Source organism: Anoplolepis gracilipes, chromosome 1 (genome assembly GCF_047496725.1).
Source record: "Anoplolepis gracilipes chromosome 1, ASM4749672v1, whole genome shotgun sequence".
NCBI lineage: Eukaryota > Metazoa > Arthropoda > Insecta > Hymenoptera > Formicidae > Anoplolepis > Anoplolepis gracilipes.
Window position 1 is genome coordinate 1,005,264 of NC_132970.1, and position 18,517 is coordinate 1,023,780.

Genomic DNA, 18,517 nt, shown 5'->3' on the forward strand with positions numbered 1-18,517 from the left:
GCCTGTGTTGGTATACATTAAGTCTATCATTTCCCACAATAAAATTATTAAATATATAATCTAGGATTTATTTTAATATGAATAAATACAGTGTTACATAAATAATTTGCAAGAAAAAGGCATTTAAAATAGAAAATGGATAATAAAAACTATTTAAATAGAAATGTAAAATGGTTTTTGAAAACATATTTTAAATATAAAATACAAAATAGACATTTTACATTTTGTATTTTTCCATTTTAAACGTATCTGTTTTAAATAATGCATATCTCTGAAGTTATAAAAATATCGTATGCTAAAAGATATGAACCGGTATTTATAGTCCGTTCTTATTTCTTATATTTAAGCTAGTTTTAAGTAAGGTCATAAGATTTTATTGGTTGAATTTTAAAACGACCTAAGACCAGACATAAGATCTACCGGCATATAGAATAGATCGCTGATAGAAGGGGTATTTTAATATCGATGAGATGACCTTAAATATAAGAACGAAGGGTATATATAAATCTATAATTATAGTTATGATCTCATTGCAGTAATAATAACCTAGAAATATAGCTATTATATTATTATCGCTTAAGCAAAAAATCAAGATAAAGCAAACACTTACAAGCTTTCCAAATAATTTAAATGATAATTAATGATTAAATGATTATAATTTATTAAATATGGAAGGGAATAATAAAATCATTTTACTAAGTAGATATAAGTAGTATATATAAACCATTATTGCATATTGCTTTTTATATTCAATTCCAAATAATTTAAATAATTAATGCTTAAGTGATTATAAAGATATGGAAGGAAATAATAAAATTGTTTTACTAATTGTAAGTGGATATAAGTAGTATATATAAACCATTATTTTTTTAGCTTACTAAAAAATTTTGTATTTATATATATATGTATATTAGAGTTCATTATTATGAGTTTAAACGAAAACACGCGTTTATACATGCATTGATTATCATCCGTTATTAAATTAATATCTTAATATATATTAATTATATATCCGTTTATTAAACATTTATTCAAATACAAGTATTTTAAGTGTAATTAAAAATGTTTACACATGTATACATATATATAAATTAATAACTTATTCGTTTATTAGAAACGTTTTTTCCGAATATTTTCACGTTTGTTAAATGTTTATACATTTTGTACATATCCCATATAGCACATAATATAATAGCAATATCACAGAAATATTATTTTTTTATTGCGATATTATAGCGAAATATATATAGCATAAATTGCAGTAATATATTTCTGTAATATTTTATTGAAGTACGTAATATTCTCATTATATTGCAATATTTCTATGATATTGCTGTTATATTACGTGCTATATGTATATGAGATATAATTGCGAACCTAAATGTATGTAAACAGTTTTTTTGAAAATGAATGTAAAACGATTAGATAAACGCGATTAATATTTATAAGTATATTCAAGAAATTGAATAAAATCAGAATTCTAATATATATACACGCAATATTTTGCATTTATTACGCAAAAGTTATTTTATTCAAGTTTAACGTTGCATTCGTCGACGAGCGATAGATTGTCGTGCGTGCTCTGTCCTTGTTTAACTTTCAATAAGTAACAAAGATAGAATGACACTTTGACGCTAACAGCGTCTGCTCGAACCGCAAGAGTGTGTTTGAAAATCATACCCAGTAAAAAATTTCTCATATATAATTATATATAACAATATAAAAATATATAGAAATATATAAAATTCTGTATAAGTTATGTATAGTTATGTATAGTATGTATAATTTTGTATTATTGTTGACTCTGACATCTAGCCAACATTAATATAAAATTATATATAATTATACAATAAGTCATATATTATTATATATAATTATACATAACTTATATAAAATTTTATATATTTCTATATAATTTTATATGGTCATATATCATATGTGATTATACATAACAAATTTTTTACCGGGTATTCGTGAGATAGAGTAGGTATAAATTGGCCAATAAGGACACAGAAATCTTCTGAAGAAATCGTCCTGATTGGTCAATTAAACTTGTTTTATCTTCTTTTAGAAGAAGACGGAAGAAATGCAAAAAAGTGCCGGAGGGAAAAAGAAGAATGAGGGAACGTAGCATGTAGAGACTCTTGAAGATAGAGACTGAACAACTGGCGGAAGTGGCCGCCATTTTGCGGCCACTTCCGGCAGACAAGACGCTTTTTTCTGTCAATAAAGGAATATGCTGCTATTTTCGTGTGACACGATTTCTTTTTTCATTTTTCTCTTGTTTTCAGCCAAAGTTTCGGGTTGTGCTATTGGGCGCGCCATTTTGGGGCCTTAAGTCACGTGCACCAATCACGCGAATTCCCAAGGGTCTCTAGTAGCATGTAGCATGTAGCTCTCGGAATTCGGAGTTGTGCGAGTTCTATGTTCTGTGTTGTATGTGCTTTGTGTTTCGTGTATACATTTTGTTGTCGAAATAATACATACGACGTTAAATATATAATTAATACAAGTTGATGTATTATGAACCGATTGGATGATCCGCCGGGGCTCATGAAAGGCAGAAAACCATCTTTCATTGGGATGAACGGTGGGATGATCGTTTGTAGTTATATGTTTATCAGTCCTAACCTTAATTCCTACAATAACCTAACTTAATTTAATCAAAGTTTTTCAAATAACGGTTATACAGCTTTTAATACGTTGTGATTAAAAGAAATTAGAAAAATTATTTAATATACTAAAAGTTCTAGCTTTAATCTCATGCTATACTTGTTAAACAATATAATAGCTAATTTTAGCTAATAATATTGAAAATTATATTCTATTACATGACAACTTTTATAAATTTTCATCTTTAATTTTATCTCAATAAGAATGTAACTTGTAATTAGTTTTTTTTTTTTTTTTTTTAGGAGCTCCGGAGACAGATGATCAACAGCGATTACGATTTCAGGTTGAATTAGAGTTTGTACAATGCCTCGCTAATCCAAATTATCTGAATTGTAAGTACAAATGACCATTGTATTTTTCAAACTGTTAAAAAAGATCTTTATCACGATAAATATAATTGTAGTTTTAGCACAGCGTGGTTACTTCAAAGATTCAACATTTATCAATTACCTCAAGTACCTATTATACTGGAAAGAACCAGAATATGCAAAGTATTTGAAATATCCTATGTGCTTGTACTTTTTGGATTTATTGCAATACGAGCACTTCAGGCGGGAAGTTGTGAATTCTCAGTGTACCAAATTTATTGATGATCAACAGATTTTACTGTGGCAGCATTATACGCGACGTCGAACAAGACTATTGCAAACGGCTGCTGAGCAAACGCAACACATTAATCCTCAGAATAATGGTATTGCACAACCTAAAGTTCCCTGAAATTGCAACTTTAATCATGTTCATTCCACATGTTTACAAAATTGAACGTAGTTTTTTACATTTCACATGTTTTATCCAATATGATATTTTTATGTAAAAAATGATAATATATTATTTGACTGTGATAATTTATGAATTTTCTCACATTTTTATATACTAATCAAATAATATCTCTCTTGTGCACATACATACAAATAAATTATTTATTACAAAATAGTTGAGTAAGATATCTGCAAAACTTTTTTTCATTCTAATGTTTAGTTTTTTTTATTACATATTATGATGAGTATACATATTATATACTTATTGTTAGATACAGTAAAATGCAATCCTCCATTAATGATACATTATATCTGCTATCTTTAAATTCTATTATATGTACATAAAAAGTTATCTATATTTATCACATTGTTTTAAAACGGGAACACACAAATCTCGCTTCTTCCAAGTTATTCTGAATCTCTTCTTTGTAGATATTTATTATTTTTTATGCTTGAAATTATAATAAATACTTATTGCTGTAAATGTAATGGAAATGATCAGATTATTGCATAGTGTATATCTTTTTCTATAATGTAAGAAAAGAGAAAAAAAGATAATATACATAATATCTATTTAATAAAAATAAACTAGCTTTTTACACAAAATTACTTCTATAGATTATTCGGTATTTTTATTCTCTGTAAAATTCACCAGAATTCCATTGCCAGCGTCTACCCAGTCTTCCGAAAAGAGTTTTTCCCTTAAAATTTGTCTATTAGTCAAATTGTTTTCTGTATCATTTTCTATATTGCCGTCGTCTTTCTTGCAACTATTGTCATCGATTATATTCTCCATACTCGCTATTCGATCTGGTAGAATTTGATTAAGAGTTTCTGGTAAAATCAAAACCAAAAGTCCACCGATGAGACACAATATCCCAACCGTCAATAACGGTACTGGAAGTGGCACATGTTGTTCCTGATAAACAGTACATTCTGTAATACTTGTATATTGATTAGCTAATTTTGCGATTAACGATTTCGATTTATAAAAAATATTATTAATCAAAAGGTAATTGTAATTGTGAAATAAATAGAAATAAGTGATGGATATCTCGATACTGTACCGATAGTGAATATGGCATGCTTAGGCTGCCGAGTTTTGCGAATACTACGCATAAACCTAAGCAGCTACCTCGTATCACGGTTGGAAATATTTCAATGGTATACAAGTAGGCAATAAATATGGTACTCATGACAGTCACTTTGCCAAACAGTAACATTATCGTTTTCGCAAGATCTGAAATAAAAACATCATATATATATATATATTTAAAAAAAATTAACACACATATTCTCTGTCTTTTTCTCTCTGCAAAAGTTTAGCACACCAACTCTTACATATATATGAATATGTAGAGACACATTATAATTTTTGTGGAAAAAATATAATCATCAACTATATAAGAAAAATTAAAGAACAATCTAATAAAATTTTATTTATTCAGACAAAAAAATAACTGTCTTTTTTTTTGTTTTACGTACCAGCCCACGGTGCAGTTGTTAAAATGAGAAAAGTCGCAATTAAAATACAAATGGCAGCATTGAATGACTGGTACATGCACATAGGCAGCCGTCTACCATATTTAGATACTACAAAATATACAAATGTGTACGTTGCTATTTCGAGAACTCCTCCCAGAGCAAATGTAATATGCCTATTAAGCGGAAAATTTGACATTAAATCGTCAAGTATACCACATGCCATCGCAGATGTCCACCTTAAATGAAAAAATATTGTTGATGAAATTTTTATTATTCGCAAGTTCATTCTTCTTACATTTCCTTAATTATAGCATAAATATTCTGGATGGATAAAGGTATCAAAAAATATATTTCAAAAAACGTTTTATGATAGACAAAGAAATAATAAATATTTATTTTCTAGATATGATTTTATTAGACATTTAATTTTACTAAATTCTCTACGTATACTTTAATATTCAAATGTGATCGGATTTTTAATTTCTAGATAATTGAAATCAAATTTATTTGTGTTCAGTATTTTGTAGAATACATTTATAGTATTTTTAAATAAAAAACTTTTTAATTTAAAATTTTTTAATAAAAAAGAAATTAAATATACTGAAAAGATACTAAAAATATTTTATTATATTTTGAAAATGTTCGAAATCTCTCTCTATTAGAAAAATTCAGATTCAAATAATTTTATTCACTTTTGACTCAAGAACTTTATATATAATATATTACGAAATAATTAAAAAAATAGAGAGCCAGGGTTGAGAAAAAATTTTACCATTGACAAATCATTATAACACCATATTTTCTTAATGTCAATGATTTCGACATGTTCTTTAATATTGAGCTCATTTTGTTCTTCTGCTTCTTACTTTCCATCTTTTCTTCATTTTCATTAATTGTTTCTTTCTTTATTCTACGCAATACTATTTCCGTATCTTTCAAAGAAACCTCTCCCTGATCACTTGATTGTGATATTGTTTTCGAGTTTCGATCGCAAATCGAGCTAGAAGGTAAATTTTTCTTGTCGAAATTTTTAACAGAACTTGACGTTTCTTGGTGTAAATCCAGAGTAAAAAATTTGTTTTCCAAGTTTACCGAATTAACTTCCGAAGTTTTTTCTGCAATAAATTTATTGGATTAAAATGTGTATAATGTGTTTCTTTAAATTATCGATTGAAAAGTAAAATTAATTCGCACACTAAAACAACCATTAAAAACATGCACTGAAAAAGTATATCCACTACAAGTGCACCTATAACTTTTTGTTCAGTCGGTTCTGAACGGTTCAACAAACTCGTAGCTTCTTCCCGTTGATTTTCATCGGCCTTCGCTTTCTTCAGTTCAACGCTGGTGACGCGTGACTTCCTCTCTGGTTTTATCGGTGTTGTGTTACTTTTCACGCATGCTTCTTGCACAAAGTTATTCTCCGTTCGCGATCTGGTGCAACAGCTGTTATACTTTGCGATTCTTTCAAAAGTTATATCGGCCTCTGTCGATTTCCCTTTAGCTAGTAGCCATCTCGGCGATTCCGGTATAATCCTATAATAACATATAATATAAAACATGTAACATATAATACGAAAATTAGATCGAGATTTGTTTTACATTATATTTAACGTATCACTATTTTTTTCCGAGATACACTTAATAACATGTAATAATATATAACACGAAAATTAGATCGAGATTTGTTTTATATTATTAACGTATCACTTAATTTTTTTCGATACACACTCAAATACAAAACATTTAAGAAATTTAAGATATTTTAAAAATGTTTTTTTTTTTTCATCTTGTAGACTTTTTTCTATTTTTCTTATGTCTAAAATTTTTTTCTTACCAAATATACAACACAGTGATCGCGGTGGGCACGGAAACGGCCAACTGTAAAATTCGCCAATCGGGAATTACGTAGCTGAGCACCGCGAGCAATATGAGGCCGATCGACCAGGAGATCTGCATAATCAATGCGACGAAAGTTCGAAATCGCGCTGGAAATAGTTCCAGAGAGAGAATATACGTGGAATTCTGCAAGCCCTGAACAAATACCCCTTGAAGACCACGCAGCGCCAGAAACGCGGGATAACTCTAAACATAAAATATTTTATCCTTTTTTTTTTTTTTTTTTTTTTTTTTTTGCGAAACTTAATTTAATTTCTTACTCGTAGACATGTTATTTCGCGCTATCCATGTTGCTTTTTTTCTTATTTCGTCAGACATTTAATTGCGAGATCATTTATTTATGAATTAAAAGAATATTAATATGAATTTATTATAAATATATTAATGTATTATATTAATATTCTTTTAATTCTTTAAAGAATATTATGAATTTATTATGACTATATTTAATATATTATATTAATATTCTTTTAATTCAACAATTATCAAAATTGTTTTGTCTAAACAATTAAAGAATTGGATTCATATATAATTTATTCTATTTTATATATAATTTATTTCATTTTATTAGAACTTGAGAAAATTAATGTCAGTTCAACTTTCTTGATTTTCGAATAAATTTTTCTCTGTAGTTTTAAAAATCTAAAATCTCTTAATTTATCATCTGTAATATTGTCGTCAACAGTTTTTACCTGTACCATATAGAGTGCCACCGCCATTGTGCCTTGCGCGTAAAGACATATCGCTTGGACCGGAAGTCTGCCAATACAATCGGTCAGAAATCCGGTCATCCACGCACCTAAAAGAACTCCGATGTAATAAACAGTCGGCCCGAGGAAAGACAGATATCGTCTCTCGCATATTAAGCGCCATTCAGTAACGACGCTGTTTTCCGCAAACTCTGTCACGAAGCGATATTCGCCGGAACAAGACGCAAGAACTGGCACTTCCGGCAACGTAGCCGTTAGATTGGCGACAATTGATAAATTCGCGGTCTCTTGACAGCCATAGGTCCTATCTAGTGAGTCTTTCGTCTAGAATATGTAAAACAAATTTGTTTAATGAAATTATTGCGTTAAGGGGCCATGCTCAGTCAGAAAGAAAAAACGTGATTTTTGGGAATTGTTTTCTCAAAAACTGTAAGACTTAAAAAAAAAAGTTTTTATATTTAAAAAGAGTATGTTTTTACAAATTGCACATAATTTTTTTATTAAAAAATATTAATAAATAAAAAAGATATAACAATTCTTTCGGAGGTCCTTCTGAAAAATTAGTTTTACGGTGATCACTGCTGCTCGAATCTGGATTATCCGAAATAAAAAATTCGCAAAGATTTATTTAATATATTAAATTATCTAGTCCTTGAACGAACAGTTTTTCGAAATATTGATTTGGAATAAAATGACGGATGTCAAATATTCGTAAGGTTGAACTTTCGATTTTCGATGAAAAAATCGTTCGTTTTTCGTCAATTAAAGAAAAAACTATACATCGAAAAAAATTCTTCGTTTAAGGACTAGTTTTTTTATATCTAAAATAAGTCTGTAAAATTGGAAATAAATTGATGCAGTAGTTTTCGAGTTATCTTGGTCACTGATTTTAAATGTGCGGTTTTGAGAAAAATACGTTTAAAGTTTTAAAATAGGTTTGCACTTAAATATAATATTCATTTTTTAATTTACATAGATTCATTTCAGACCCGTATAATAAATTTTCAGAAAAAATTGTAGCTTCTAAAACATCAATTTGATGCTACCGACGAAGCATTCTTCCCTGCGTGCAATTACTGCACTATACTTATTGCTTCTAACGATCGAGGGCGGAACATATTTTGAATGCTTGTAACTCTGTCAATTTTATTCGGATTAACTTGAAACTTACAGGGAATATTCTCCAGATGTTATATTTACAGAAAATGTCAAAACCCAAAAATCGATTTTTTTCAAAATTCTTAACTGAGCATGATCCCTAAAGATAAAATGTGAATCGTAAAGCGAGGGAAGTTTGTTTCTTTTATATGTGTTTTTTGAATGTGTTTAGAGTCTTTTTTAATACTTTATATTTAAAAGATGAGAAGCTAAACATACAAAATGATGCAAGGTACAATAAATTTTAAATTCTAAAATTTTTGTGAAATATATTTATTTTTATTTATGTAATCTTTTGTTTATATATTTTGTACGTGTATATATTATATTTTTACCTTTATTAATTATATATGTATGTATCACTAAGGTCTAAATTTAGGGCGTTTCATCACAGATTTAATTCACATATACATATATACTTATATGTCACTGTATCAAGAATTAGTAACTCTCTATTTTATATTTTTATACATTTTATAAAATAAAATGCAAAATCTCTGTGATTTATTTCGAATTTTTAAAAATATATTTTATCTTATCTTACCTGACAATAAAATTTTGGTGTATAATTATGGAAAATCAACAATGCATGACTCATAGCGACGATGACATAGTTTATTCCGAGCAACAGTACCAGCATCATTTGAAAGCAGCCCACTTTAACTTCCTCGGCATTCATTATGTGAATAACAAGCTCTCTACATCAACCCTTGATAATCGACTACCGCGATTCTGTCCATCAAAGGCGCGATGTAGTGTAGTTTGAAGATCACGCAACTTCAACGTATCACATGTGTTTATTCTTTCACTCTAGATCGAAATGAATGATTTCAAAAGCAAAAAGTGACCAAACATTTCTTTCATTTATGTCGAATATTCGATCCATATTTACGACATACAAGAAATTAAACCAGTCTTTAAAAAAGAGTTTTTAACAATAAATAGTTTTATGTTGGATAAGTAATTCAAAACAAATATATATATAACTATATATTTAACTGTCGGAGATTGAGAATAAAGGCAGTTTAAAAATTCCTTTTGTTTACATATAAAACGGAGCGAGTGGAATATATCGCGAGATTCGAACAAAGTGTCATGTACGAAGGTAAAGCATGCACTGACAGAGAGAGGGTTGGCCAGAATACGCCTCGTTTCTCTCGCAGGACGCGAGACGCGAAAGAGGAAACACAGCGAATGAAAACGGAGGAGGACGACGATGTATAGCCTATTGTTCCAATACCTAACGACACGTATATTGGCATGCGAAGCACATATATGCGAGAAGAAAAAAACGATCTTCTCTGTCAGTAAATTAATATATTAATATATTTTGCGACCGATGTAAAACTATATCGACAGGTTGTTCCTTTAATCGTTTCATTAGTTGACGCGGATGACGATAACGGAATAATATGTACTAGATTTTTCAATTTTCGAGCCAAGCCAGGTGGAGGATATTCGATTTAATGATGCGTTCGCGGGATAATTGCGAATAATTACGGTATCTTGAATCTTGAATCGCGATTGAAATTGAAGACTCGACATAAAAATAATCGTAGAGCTTGAGCGCGTGCGCACATACATATATACACGCACACACACGACCATATGAATCTCAGCGCACGTGCCACTTTTCTAAATGATAGTTATTTCTATGGAAAGTGTGTGGAAAAGGTAATTTCATACACCGTGTATTCATGGTTGTACCTATATATTATTCCGAGTTGTCGCGACGAGTCAGATAATGTCTCAGCTAATGTTAACAAACTTTGCAAATGCATTTAACGTCACTTGTATTAGTGTGCGCAGCATATTCTTCTGATCAATATTGACTTTTATTATCTTGCCAAATTTATTTCTACATATTTTGTTACTTTATAATTTATATGTCATATTCATTATCAAATTTTCTCCGTAATTTTAATGCAATCATTTTGAGACAATCTTATACATTTCATGTATATTTTGTGAAATTATAATTTTGATGCAATATACTTTTTCAGCTAGTTTCGCAAATAATGGCGTTTCGGAAAGACGAGATGTTTCTTATACAGTAAGTCAGGTCCTGTAATTAGTGAAAAAACCTGATTCTTGGGATCATTTGGAGACGATTCTTCCTCAGCGAAAATGTCGAGGCATCAATAATTTCCGAGTTATAAGCGATTGAAAAAAAGGCGTTTCTCGCAAACTAAACTTTTTGGTGTTGAAAAATTACCAAAATTATATTCTTCAGTTAATTTCAGATAGAGTTTACTCTAATAGAATTTTATTTTAATTTAAAGCTTAATTACAAAGATATATAATGATAAAAATTAGAACCATAAAATCCTTGATGTATTAGGCGCGAATAAACACGAGACCTTCATAGATTTTTTTTAATTTTCACCGATTGCAACAAATATTTTAGCAGTCGATTTAAAAGGCACGCCATATTTAGCGGTATTATTTTATGATTGTATTATACGTCTTGTTTGTGTGGGTGTATAAATCATCATAGCACACGATGACGATAAAGGTGTTTCCTTCGTTTCTGGAACTGTTTGCGTATGCCGGACTCGTTACGTCCGGTCCCGGTCACATCCTGCCTTTCATTGGTGGTTTTATCGCCGAGATGGATCGACGACCGAATCTGAAGGAAATTCTTCCCCTCTCTTTCTCTCTTTCTCTTTCTCTTCTCACGTCACATTGTTGTTATCCATTAATTTTATCGGACGTCACAACTGGTATATCGACAGTCCCAGATCGTATACTCCGCCATTCACGGAAGGCTTTACATTTCCATCTGATCGTCGATGAACGCATAATCGCACAGCCATTATTCTTCGCTTTCGTCGGTACAACAAGATGACTGTTAAATACATAATGTTGCCATATTGATTAAATCAATTGATTGAATATTTGATTGAATCATTGAAATTGAGTGTATCATTTTTTATAAGTATGAATTTAATAAGAGAAAATTATATTTTTTTAGCGATACTTCACAATTTCTTATTCCTTACTATTACTATCCTGGAAAGCACACAATATTTATAAAATATATACAAAGTTTTTCTAATAATTACTTGAACATTTTATAAATATTTTTGTAATCTTAGATTCAGCGAGTCACAAAAATTTATCATAAATATCTTAGCAAATATTTGAGAAATATTTACAAAAATATTATTTTTTTTATTTATTATAAATACATAAAATATTTAATCTATATTATATACATATATTGAATATACAGTTTTTATTTTTTTCTTAATGTATATAAAATATTTATAACGCAGCACATGATATTTACTACAAATATTATGTGTTGTATCTAGGATGACACATTATGATAAAACTAAATTAACAATTACTTCAATAACACTCGTGGGTTTAAAAAAATTGAAACAACAAGGAAGAAGAAGAAAAACTGAAATATAAATTTATGCTACACAATTAAAGAGATGATTAGAATACCGCTAAATAGATGTATCCCCAAGTAACTTGAATATCGTAAGTGGTTTTCTGAATCATGTATGTCGCGAGAGAATGGCGGTTAACGTTATTACGTTGGGCAAAAAAAAAAAATTTCGTAACACATCGCGTAATATACGGCACGAATGGATGATGCGCTGGCTAACGATCCGTGTCGGATTTCATTTGCTCTTACGATTTAGGCTAATTTCTTGTGCGTTTTCTAGCATCATATAGCTCCTTGGGACTCACCGCGCATCATTTTCCCGCGTAATAGTAAGCAGGCCAATAGCACAGGGTTGTAGTAATAATCGGAATAAAGGTCACTCGAGAGAGACTAGTGAAAGAGTACGATTACACATCCCCATTCAGAGAATATCATGCAAACACACGCACATTTTCATTTTGTTTAACGAGTTCTAATTTATAATATAAATTATAACTATAAATTCTATAAATTTAAGTATATCTTTAATAAATTTAATGTATCTTCTTCTTTTTCTTCTTCTCGATAGATATAAATAGCATTTGAATGATTTAATTTAAAAAAATTGGGATTCTTCTTCTCTAAAATCATTGTAAATAATTATTAAGTCAATTCATCGTTGTAAATAAGGATCAAGTTGCTGAAAGCTCCCTGTATCGTGAAATTTTGCTAGATAACAATAAAAAGAAAGAAAAGAGTGTGCACACGTAATTATAAATTCCGTATGCGGTTGTCTGCAAACAATTGTTATACAAAGGGATATTGCCCTCAGAAGACATGTAGAAATTTTTAAATATTTCCGTTTCTATGCCATTTGTGGATTTCGCTAAGCGATAGTAGTAGTTTTCGCTAAATAAGCGTAACACTTTCTCGCTACGTAACAAATTCTCTCAGATTTCGCCAATCATGCTGTAGAATAATACTCGTTCAAGTCCCGTGTGTATGGAAATCGCGTGACATAGCGATAAAACGCGTACGCCGGACGCCGAATGTCGCGCGAATGACTAGCGTTCAACCTTATGGCGCGCGACGACACGAAGTTAAGATTGGCCTGAATGCCTTTTTTTCGTCGTGTACCGTTATCGCAGAATGGCTTGGATGTTCCGCGATCTGCGCTCGTGTATCGACAACGTGTCGATTTCGCCCGGCCAGACTGGGGGGAGGCGAACTGTCATAGTGTTTCGACTATTGCCGCCTCTCTTCTCTCTATGCAAGACTACCTGTACGAGACAGACAGCGCACGTTGCGATGAACAAAAAGACCGACTCTCGCGCAGATCCCGAGAGCTGGCCGTTCGCTCGATTTTCCTTGCTCAGTTCTACTCGGTGAACGTAACGCGATAGATCACTCGTTGCGTCCCGGATGTTCTCGTATGCAAACATCGCGTCGACGTCCTTTCCCTGGGTGAACGCCGATCGCAGTCGAGTTAGCGTACGAACGGCCGGTCTCCAAAGTCCTCACCAAAAGTGATTATCACGCGCATTAAGAAGCGCAATATGAGAGCCCGGATAGTTTTGCTAGGAGTTCTACTCATCTGCACGAGCGTGAGTACGAATTTCCTCAAATTTTTTTCGCTCTCTTTTTATTCTAAAATTCCAGCCGCCTTCGAATTACTTTGTCACTGTCGTGTCAGTCTGAAATTTAACAAAGAATTTTTTTAAAAAGTTCTCTTTTATCAACTTATTGTTAGTAATTTTGATTTTAATCTCCTCTCTTTAGAACTTTTTAATTCAGCTCTTTGGCGACATTTCGAAAATTGTCTCATAATTCGCAGATTCGATATGCAGAGGGTAGATCGAAAAAGACGACGCAACTGTCGCTGCAGAGCAAAGAGACCAACGTGGTGAACTTTATGCGATTGCTGGTGATGAGATTGGTCTTCGGGGTAGCTTCGGCAATGGGGTTGGGTGAAAATCTCTCGGGTGTACTTGGCGGAATTTTCGTACCACCTGGAGCCGATGACTACAATGACTACAATGATTATGGCGATATTGGCGGTTTCGTACCTGATTTATTTTAGAATAGATACCTTCTAGCTTAATCATGCGCGCGCGCGCACGCGTCTCCGACGACATGATACACGAGGACGTTGCGTTTTGAAAAGTTTATCCACATGACAAAAGTGAAAAAATTATTATGACGTCAAAATTAATCTTGATCCGAATAACGAGAAATTATTTCTTTACTAGCCTCTTAGAAAGAATATCTAAATAAGCAAAATGAAATAAATAAATACATTCATACAGGAAATATTGTATATACATTAGATACACTCTTTATCAAGCTATCATATTTTGATTATTTTCTTGTCATCAGCAAACTCTATATTGTGTTCTGTTAAAAAATAAATTTTAGATACAAATAAGAATTACAAGAAAATTATACAAATTTATACGTTTAACTTTGTATAAAGAAGCATATGATTGCGAGAAAACGACTTATCAATCTTGTGAGAATGGCATTATAAAAGTTTTCTCTTCTGCTTTTACATTTTGCATTACTTATCACAATAAACGTTAAATATTCAAAAATTTATAAAGTATAAATAATAATCACTCGTATGACTAAAATATTGTATATACATTAGACATACTCTTTATGAAGTTATCATATTATTCTGATTATTTTCTTGTCATCAGCAAGCTCTATATTGTGTTCTATTAGAAGATAATAATATTTAGATACAAATAAGAATTGCAAGAAAATGATACAAATTTACATGTTTAACTTTGTATAAAGGAGCATGATTGCGAGAAAATGATTTATCAATCTTGTGAGAATGGCATTAAAAAGATTTTCTCTTCTTCTTTTATATTTTACATTACTTACTACAATAAACGTCAAATATTCAAAAATTTATTAAGTATAAATAATCACTCGTATGACGCAATAACCGGATCATGAGTCACCTCGTGAGCGAGAGGCTTTTTAAGTCTTTCGTGTACCGTTATACTGTAATTTCGGTAAAGCTAATGGATGCGCATCAGTTACTGCAGATGAAGATATGGGTAGAAAATCGCTCCGTTTTCCATTTTATTCCGTATCAACCCATTGATTCCGTTGGTTTCGGTCCAGTGAAATCAGTATCTGTTGATCGCGATAAAAATCTGTATAGAAATAAATTTGATGTTATCTGTTGAAAATGTCGTAAATCAGTTTCAGTTATCTTGATAAAAGCGCAACATTTTTATTTCGCGTTTCGTTAAAATGAATTAAAATGAAGAAGAGTATAGATGAACTACTTTTCAAAAGAATCAGCTCAAATATGTAACATAAAATAGAAAATTTATAAAATTACTACGAAGTTTGCATTTATAAAAAATATTTTGTATATTAGTAAATGGAAAATGGCGTTTATTACTGTTAACAAAATTGTGTAATTTATGTATTTATTTAATTGTAATTTATATTTATTTATTTTATCTTTAACTAATAATAACATTTAAGTATAGTAATATTTTTAGTTTAACATTGCCTACCCAGGAAAAAATCCATATATATATTTATATATGAATACATAGCGCATGATTATATATAATTATATGTGAATGTATATAATTATATATGGATCTTTTTTTCAAAAAGAACATTTAGATATAAAAGGATAAAGAATTCCCTCGCAACATCAAATTGTATTTTGCACCAATCAAAGAAAAATTAATCATATGTTCTTCCTTAGAAAAGTAAACATTGGCAATAAAATTCTTATCTTTGTATTATTGCTTTATTTAACAATTATGCGGCATGTATGATAATATAAATTAGTTTGTAATATATATTATTTGCGGCTAAATGTGTGAGAAAATCAATATGATGAATATGACGAATTTCTATGACCGAGAAAGAAGGAAAATGTGTTTTTTTATACACGTTCGTTCTCTTTGCATATACTTTATTGTGAATGTTTCTATGTGAATAGTTCTGCTTGATCACGTACGAGTTCTACTAACGGTTTGGCACGTGCTAATTATACAATAATGTCCACCGAATAGAAATCATTAATGCACCTGTGTAACAGTTAACGTTTCTCACGTGTCACACATCATTTGAATTAAGGTCGATATAATGTATTCATGTCATTGACCATATAACGTTTATCTGATAACATATTGTAAGTAAAGTTTTATAAAACAGACGCGCAAGAAAAAAGAGAAAGATATAATATGAACATAAGGATGTCAGATGATTAAATAACAACTACTCTGTAATATATGTTAAAAAGGCACATGTATAACATCATATAAAAATAAATATTTATGTATAATTTTTACAATATCTCTCCTTTATGATATAAATTAATGAGTGATAGATGATTGCCACTTATGATACTACTCTGCTACAATAAACTAAATTAAAACTAAATAAAATTAAATAAAAATGAAATACAAATTCATATTTATATACAAATTATAATGTAATATACTATACTTATATATATGTTAACGAGTTAATTGATGATTGCTACTTACAATACTATTCTGCTACAATAAACTAAATTAAAACTAAGTAAAAATGAGATAAAAATCCATATTTATATACAAATTACATTGTAATATACTACTAAATGTCACTATCACTAGAAGAAAAGTCAGTGTTAGTTTCTCCAAGATCTTGATAGCATCCATTCTTCTTTCTTATAAGATCTCCCCACAGAACATTGGTTTTGCATTTAGGACAAGTACCTTCGATCGGTAAGATCATTCCATCCTTGCTAAATACTTTTGCTAAACAAATGAAGTGCGCACTCAAAAGGCAATTTGGTTTTATACAAGCGACAGAATCTTTCTCCATCATACTTGAGCCGCAAAGAAAACAAAATATTTTTGAATCTTGTGACAAAATATCATCTATTATTCTTTGTGTTGGCTTAACTTTACAACTGGTAACTTTACCATAGCAAATAGGCATGTGTAATGGTAAAAATATACATCCGTGATATTTCTTAGAAAATTCATAGTCCAACCAACGTAATGTCAAGGGTAAGCGGCACCAAGGCCCAACTTTCAACATTTCAGACAGAACTGTCAAACAGAAATCAAATTTCTTTTGTGTTGACCTCTTCTTAGGAATATGTTTCAGCCGTCTACTCTCATGTGGATGCTGCCAAGCCCATTCAAACTAAAATACAATGCTAGTATGAATATTCAGAGACATACAAAAATCTATTTTAAAGGATATCACAACTTGCTTATTTTTTATCACTAAAAACTTACTCTGAGTGCAGAAGTGCTATTAGGGAATCCATGAACAATCAAGACCATGTTCCTGCAAATAATAATTATTGGAATTCAGAATATATGCATTGGAAAGAGTATTTATTTCATTCAATATATTTACAAAATAGATATATGTATAAATTTTCTGCGTAATAAGAAAAAATCCAGCTTATGCTTACCATGGTCCTTTTTTGCTAGTTTTCCAAGCTCCACCATGCTTCTTACCAGCATTATGTTGCTTAATCCTGCGCCTTGGATCTACAGTGTAACCTATGTACGTCCTACCACGGTATTTTGGATTGTTACAATACAATAAATATACTCCAAAAAAATGCTCTACTACTTCAGGCTCTTCTTTCATTATTGAGCATTTCTCAAATTTTTGGAGCAACGTAGATTTAGCACAAAGTTTATTAGCATTTAGTAGATTTTTTTGGATATGTTTACACCTGGTTAGAATATATATACATATCCAAGCTGACAGCTGGCAGAATACAAGCACAAGCTACGTTTTTGATGAATTACTCGAAGAGTTCAAATCGGTGCGTTGCTCCTCTTAGGATGTATTCGAAAATCGTACTTATTGTTAGGTTAGGTTAGTTAGAGTAGCCTCTAATTATAACCAATCAGAACAAAAAGTTTTGCTCCTTTGTCCTGATTGGTCAATTTAATTTTACCTAGGGAAACAATGTCCCATGGACATATATATAATAATATGTAAATTTATAATATATTTGTTAGATAAAAAATTATTACAAACATTTGTTTAAGTTTAACTTTTTTGTATTTTACGAATCCATATGTTTCTAATATTTATTTATCAGAAACAAAAATATTCTTATATGCAACATTATTCGATGATTGTATAGTAACAATACATTATTGCAAATTCATAACATTGCAATATTGCTATATATTACGTTGCAATCTTTCTAAAGACGGACAATATTTAACGTTGCTGCAATCCCACAGCAATGGTGCAGCAACATTTCGCAGTGAATTTGCAATATTGCAATATTGCTGTGAAAGATTGTTGCAATGTGTATATAATCTTTTTGTGCTGTATCGATCCTTGATTAAAATAAACACAATAAAGCATATATGAGAATTCATTCTCTTGTAAATAATAATTATTTGTAATAATTATCATTCTTTTGTAATTATTATCATCACTCTTAC

At 30.4% G+C, this 18,517-nt stretch overlaps 4 protein-coding genes across 7 annotated transcripts; 2 read left to right on the forward strand and 2 right to left on the reverse strand.

The window, feature by feature from the left end:
* The first annotated feature begins 2,423 nt into the window (after positions 1 to 2,423).
* On the forward strand, positions 2,424 to 4,040 carry Med31 (mediator complex subunit 31). The gene is made up of 3 exons (XM_072895997.1): positions 2,424 to 2,590; positions 2,916 to 3,005; positions 3,077 to 4,040. Exons 1-3 carry the CDS (start codon positions 2,524 to 2,526, stop codon positions 3,388 to 3,390), a joined length of 471 nt encoding a protein of 156 aa, XP_072752098.1. The 5' UTR covers positions 2,424 to 2,523; the 3' UTR covers positions 3,391 to 4,040.
* On the reverse strand, positions 3,867 to 9,807 carry LOC140667748 (organic cation transporter protein). 4 transcript variants are annotated; one of them, XM_072895984.1, is made up of 9 exons: positions 9,228 to 9,807; positions 7,508 to 7,849; positions 6,754 to 7,001; positions 6,166 to 6,452; positions 5,689 to 6,031; positions 4,917 to 5,152; positions 4,499 to 4,671; positions 4,084 to 4,350; positions 3,867 to 3,908 (listed from the first exon to the last, which is right to left on the reverse strand). In XM_072895984.1, exons 1-9 carry the CDS (start codon positions 9,360 to 9,362, stop codon positions 3,903 to 3,905), a joined length of 2,037 nt encoding a protein of 678 aa, XP_072752085.1. In that variant the 5' UTR covers positions 9,363 to 9,807; the 3' UTR covers positions 3,867 to 3,902. The 4 variants fall into 4 exon arrangements, with proteins under 4 accessions (XP_072752085.1, XP_072752067.1, XP_072752076.1 ...); XM_072895966.1 differs by having other exon boundaries at positions 4,042 to 4,350; XM_072895975.1 differs by having other exon boundaries at positions 3,867 to 4,350; positions 7,514 to 7,849.
* Positions 9,808 to 13,034: 3,227 nt separating this feature from the next.
* LOC140671336 (uncharacterized) lies at positions 13,035 to 16,352 on the forward strand. The gene is given in 4 exon segments (XM_072902594.1): positions 13,035 to 13,409; positions 13,411 to 13,488; positions 13,490 to 13,666; positions 13,897 to 16,352. Coding segments are annotated over 4 exon segments (699 nt in total). The 5' UTR covers positions 13,035 to 13,211; the 3' UTR covers positions 14,143 to 16,352.
* A 174-nt stretch (positions 16,353 to 16,526) lies between these two features.
* Positions 16,527 to 18,068, reverse strand: Slx1 (structure-specific endonuclease subunit SLX1). The gene is made up of 3 exons (XM_072902589.1): positions 17,518 to 18,068; positions 17,336 to 17,387; positions 16,527 to 17,240 (listed from the first exon to the last, which is right to left on the reverse strand). Exons 1-3 carry the CDS (start codon positions 17,697 to 17,699, stop codon positions 16,683 to 16,685), a joined length of 792 nt encoding a protein of 263 aa, XP_072758690.1. The 5' UTR covers positions 17,700 to 18,068; the 3' UTR covers positions 16,527 to 16,682.
* Positions 18,069 to 18,517: the final 449 nt, after the last annotated feature.